Source organism: Rhincodon typus, chromosome 13 (assembly GCF_021869965.1).
Source record: "Rhincodon typus isolate 14 chromosome 13, sRhiTyp1.1, whole genome shotgun sequence".
NCBI classification, from domain to species: domain Eukaryota; kingdom Metazoa; phylum Chordata; class Chondrichthyes; order Orectolobiformes; family Rhincodontidae; genus Rhincodon; species Rhincodon typus.
Genome location: NC_063344.1, coordinates 68918108 through 68923753, shown reverse-complemented (window position 1 = coordinate 68923753; position 5646 = coordinate 68918108). Strand labels below are relative to the sequence as shown.

The 5646-nt window shown below is 41.5% G+C and overlaps 1 protein-coding gene across 2 annotated transcripts in view; it reads right to left on the bottom strand.

The window, feature by feature from the left end:
- Positions 1-828: 828 nt before the first annotated feature.
- The window catches only part of LOC109937590 (alpha-1,4-N-acetylglucosaminyltransferase-like), a 19125-nt gene continuing 14307 nt past the window's right edge, over positions 829-5646 (bottom strand). For both annotated transcript variants that reach the window (XM_020536091.2, XM_048604219.1), the window contains exon 3: positions 829-2566. In XM_020536091.2, the coding sequence (XP_020391680.2) occupies positions 1976-2566 (591 nt within the window). In that variant the 3' untranslated portion in view covers positions 829-1975. The remainder of the gene's footprint in view (positions 2567-5646) is intronic.

Below are 5646 nucleotides of genomic sequence, written 5' to 3'. Positions count from 1 at the left end.
AGTGATTTGCTGGTTACTCTCAAAACTGGATTCCTTCCTCCAGATGGGTCCAAATGGCCTAAATCCAAACACTAGAAACAGCGGGAGCCCGAGATATTGGAATGGAGTTACACTGTCCCCATCACATCAACCCACAGCCTGCTCGACTGGAATGTATGCAGGAGTGGCGATGTCCCTGAGAGACAGGGCTGATCTGAGCCCCGAGAGAATTAAAACCAGACAGTGCAAAATGCCATCCTTAGGCCTCACATCGGTACGTTTATAGTGGATGCAGTATAACTCCAGTCCATTTCTGATGAAGGGTCTAGGCTCAAAACGTCAGCCTTCCTGTTCCTATGATGCTGCTTGGCCTACTGTGTTCATCCAGCTCTACACCTTGTTATCTCATTAAGCACACTGTCTGTTTCTGGGCATGTTACATACTGACATTTCAATATTCAGGAAAGGAGCTGCTCCCATCACATTGATGATGACAGACAGATAGAACTCCCTCACAGAGGATCCCAGTGATGTACAGCAAGTTGACACAATGTCTCTGACCAGTAGATGTATCTCCCTCAGATACCAGTTCGAGACGGGTAGCTGGGGATCAAGCTGTTTCTAAAAATTGGACAGAAGCCCCAGCTTGTCATGTCTTTCTATTCTAATTCTAACCACAGCTGAACTATAAGCTCAATTCTACAAAGTGACAGACCCTTTTGGTTCAGCTACAAAGACTGGATCTGCAAGGTCAATTAATTACATCAATAGACACATCCAAACAATTATCCATATAATCAATAAACAGCAACAAAGCAAAGATTTCCCTTATTTCACTGAAAACTGTTGAAGGTTTTAAACAGAAATGTGTAATTTATAAAAAAGTAATTTATACATTGCACAAATCAAAATTTGCATTGAGTATATATCGAATACAATCTCAGTACAGGTGCGAAGCAGGGTTTCAATAAATAAATAATGTCAACATCAGAACTAAATATCCTAGAAAATATATTGTATGCTGTACAAACTTCACCCAGATAAGGCACCCTTCCAACAGTAAACACTGCCACAGCAGAGATACACCATTCACAACGGTCAATGGTCAAGTTGTCATAGACTTTGAGCAGATTATTCTCACAAATTACATAATCTAGAGACTGCAAATACTAATGACAAGTTACTGACAGGAACAACAATGAAGGCAGTCTGCAGCCTTTATCCACTATGTATGAAGTCTGCACATTCTCCCTTTGTCTGTGTGGGCTTCCTCCAGGTCCTACAGTTCCCTCCCCCAGTCCAAAGATGTGCAAGTTAGAGGGATCGGTCGTGCTAGATTGCCCACAGTGTCCAGGGATGTGCAGGCTAGGTGGATTAGCCATGGAAATGCAAGGATGGAGTGGGTCTGGGTGGAGTATTTGAAGGGTCAGTGTAGACTCAATGGGCTGAATAGCCTGCTTCCAAGGGACTGAATGGTTCTACGATGTGAATGAGGAATATCTGTCAGTGTTAAAACCTCACTGTCATTCCTTATATAGTGTAAGGTCTAGTCCCAATGATACTGTATGTTTCTGTGCTGAAGAAAGTCAATCATTTAAATTATGCAATGTCAGTAATAATGGTACTGGGGCAAAGTAAAAATCCACTAGATCAACAGTGAAACAGAATTAGACAATTTTGAATGATGAGGCTTCGATTATATTGGAGACATAAACCTCAAAGAAGGGGTCAATGACACACAATAAGTGATACCATTGGAAGGGAAGGCGAGAGGGAAGGAGGACAGAGGCTAAAACTAGAGGCTGGATTCCACATCTCCCCTTCCTTACCATTACCCAGCAGCCTCACAGAGAGTAGAAGGATACAGATGACAATACAATGAGATGAGGCCAAGTGGATCACCATAATATCAACCACCATAATTGATTTGGTTAGCAATGATTTTTGTAGTAATTAACAATTAATACAAATATTCAAATCGACACTCAAATAAAAATTATTTTGGGATAGTTTCATATGTGCTTGGACAATAATTACTAAAGAAGTATTCTATTAAAGATTGACTTTCTTTGATTTGAACTTTCTTATTGCCAAACATATAATGCCAGACATGAACTCCACTCGTCTTTGAGAATTCTTTTTCAATCTCATTACTGGTCTTGTTCCAAGTATTTTTTTGAAAGTATCTCCCCCAGTTGCTGTATGGAATTGGGTAGAACCAGTTGTTGGACAAGTACACAATCCCATTGCAATCTTTGTTGAAGAGGTTTTGAAGGTTATCAGTTCCAGACCATTTCTTCAGCATTCGGGTAATCAGTCTCGGACCCTGTTGGCCCCAAACTCCTCCAATGTACTTCTCAACAAAATCTCTTAAGCAACTCTCGATGAAGGAATGCGAACGGTTAAATCCCAAAGCTGCATTATTAGCAGAATGTTCTGATTCTGCACAGATAAAGTTTCGGAAGTCCAAGGGTTTGAGTGAAATGATATCCGTGTCCAGATAGATGCCCCCGTACTTCCACAGCAAGGCAAGCCGACAGCCATCTGCGAGCACATGGAGCCAATGTCTTTCCTTGCTGGGATCTACCTGGAACAGAGTAAAATTCATTATTTAGAATTTTGTTATTGTAAATCATCCTTCAATTCAAACGCTGGACATTTGACTTTCTATGCCATTATCCAAGTCATTAATAATATGAATAATTGAGGCCCTAACACAGATCCTGTGGGATACCATTGGTCACATCTTGCCAGCTTGAGTACCCACCCATTATCCCTACATTCTGTTGCCTGCAAGTCAAACAATTTCCCAGCCATGTCAGTAATTTACTTTCAATTCCAGTTAGCTTAGCATGGTAAGGAAGGACAGATCACATTGGGAGTGAGACACAGCCTGAATGAGAATATAGTTTGTGGAATTTTGGGGTCGGTGTGGGAATTCGGTGCACGTAGGTATTAACGATATACATAGAAAGAGGAAAGAGGTTCTGCTGGGGAAGTATGAACAGGTAGAGGCTAAATTAAAGAAACAGAACCTAAAAGGTAATAACCTCCTTTTTAGTACCTGATCCACAAGCTAATTGGCACAGGATCAACAAGATTGAAGAGGTAAACATGTGACTCATGGATTGGTGTGGCTAAAACGGGTTCAAAATCATGGATCGTTTTCACTAGTACTAGGGAAGGAGGGAGCTGTTCCAATGGGATGGGCTCTAACTGAATCATGCTGGGACCAGAGTCATAGAATCATACAGAATGGAAACAGACCCTTTGGTCCAACCAGTCCATGCTGACCATGATTCCAAACTAAACTAGTCCCACCTGCCTGTGCTTAGCTCATATCCCTCCAAACATTTCCTATTCATGTACTTATCTAAAATATCTTTTAAACTCAGAAATTGTATCTGCAATCATCACTTCCTCTAGAAGTTCATTCCACACATGAACCACTCTCTGTGTAATAAAATTGCCCATCATGTATTTTTTAAATCTTTCTCTTCTCATCTTAAAAGTGTGCCCCCTTATCTTGAAATTCTCTATCCAAGGGAAAAGACACTTGTCATTCACCTTATCTACATCCCTCATGATTTTATAAACCTCCATAAGGTCACCTCTTAACCTCCTACACTCCACTGAAATAAGTCCCAGCCTGTCCAGCCTCAAAACTCAAACCCACCATTCCTGGCAACATGCTGGTAAATCTCTACTGAAACCTCTCCAGCTTAATAATATTGTTCCTATAACAGGGAGACCAGAAGTGGACACAGTACTCCAGAAGAGGCCTCATCAACGTCCTGTACAATCTCAACACGATGTCCCAACTCCTATACTCAAAGCTCTGAGCAATGAAGGTAAACACGCTAAACATCTTCTTAACCAACCTATCTATATGTGATGCAAACTTCAAAGAATTACGTACCTGAACCCCTGATCTTTCCGATCTAGAACTTTATCCAAGACCCTACTTTTAATTGTATAAGTTATACTTTTGTTTGCAAAGTTCTGCCAAATCACATAAGTATGACTGTAAATAGGGCTTTAAGTAAATAGTTAGGGGTGAGTTCAGTTGCATAGAAAATTATGATAAATGTTACAGATGGGAAACACTCAGTAAAAGTTATTAAAGTTTCCAGAACAAGTAATAGGACAGAGAGTATGGAATGAGTCAGGAATCTAGGCACAGCAGGTAAGGGGACAACGATGAAAAAGAGGCAGTCAATGTAGGATTGAGGGTGTTGCATTTAAATGCACACAGTATATGAAGCAAGGCAGATGAGCTTGTAGTGCAGATTTAAATTGGTGGTTATGATGTTGTGGGCATCACACAGACATGGCTACAAGGGGATCAGGGCTGGGAACTAAATATCCAAGGATACATATCCTATCAAAAGGACAGGCAGATGGACAAAGCGGGGAAGGGGTGCCTTGTTTGTAACAAGCAATACCAAGAAATGATGTAACATCAGTCAGCGTAGAATCTGTACGGCCAGAGTTAAAGAACAACAAAAGAGAAATGGCCAATAGTGGATAACACAGAGTGGAGCTGGAGGAGCACAGCAGGCCAGGCAGCATCAGAGGAGCAGGAAAATTGACGCTTCAGGTCAGGACCCTTCTTCAGAAATGGGGGAGGGGGACGGGAGCTCCAAAATAAATAGAGAAAGAAGGGAAGGTAGGAGGGATGGTGAAGGCATTTATTGTGATCTTTCAGAAATGGCTGGAGTCAGGTTGTGTCCTCGAGGACTGGAAATGGCTCATGCAACACCCCGTTTAAAAAGGGAGGGAGACAGAAGATAAAAACTTCAGCCTGACATCAGTCACTGATAAGATTATTGAGAGTCTATTATTAAGGCTAAGATTGCCGAGTAATTGGAAGTGCATGATAAAATAGGGCTCTTTCTGCATGGTTTCATCAGGGGAGGGCAGCCTGACAAATCTGTTAGAATTCTTTGAGGAGGTAATGAGCAAGTTAGACAAATGAGAGCCAGTGGATGTGATCTCTTTGGATTTCATGAAGGCCTTTGACAAGGTACCACACAGGAAGCTGCTAAATATGATAAGAGCCCATGGTGTTAGCATCAAGGTCCTGGCAAAGATAAAGGATTGGCTGACTGGCAGAAGGCAGAGTGGGAATAAAGAAATCTCTTTCAGCAGGGTAGCCAGTGACTACTGGAGTTCTATACGGGTCAGTTTTGGGATAACTATTCATATTATACATTAAAAATCTGGATTAACTGAGGGTATTATTGCTAAGTTTGCAGATGCCGCAAAGATAGGTTTAGAAGCAGATAGTGTTGAGGAAGTAGGGACGCTGCAGGAGGACTCAGACAGGCTAGGCCAGTGGGCTAAGAAGTCGCAGGTGGAAGGCAATTTGGAAAAATGTGAGATTGTGCACTTTAATGGGAAGAATAGAGGCATAGATTATCTTCTAAATGAGAAAACGCTTCAGAAGTCTGGAGCACAAAAGGATTTGGGAGTCCTAGTTCAGGGGATTTTCTTAAGGTTAACGTGCAGGTTCAGTTCACAGCTAGGAAGGCAAATGCATTGTTAGCATTCATTTCAAGAGGGTTATAATACAAGACCTGAGATGTATTGCTAAGGCTGTATAATGCTCTGGTCAGACCACATTTGGAATATTCTGGATGAACACAGCAGGCCAAGCAGCACATA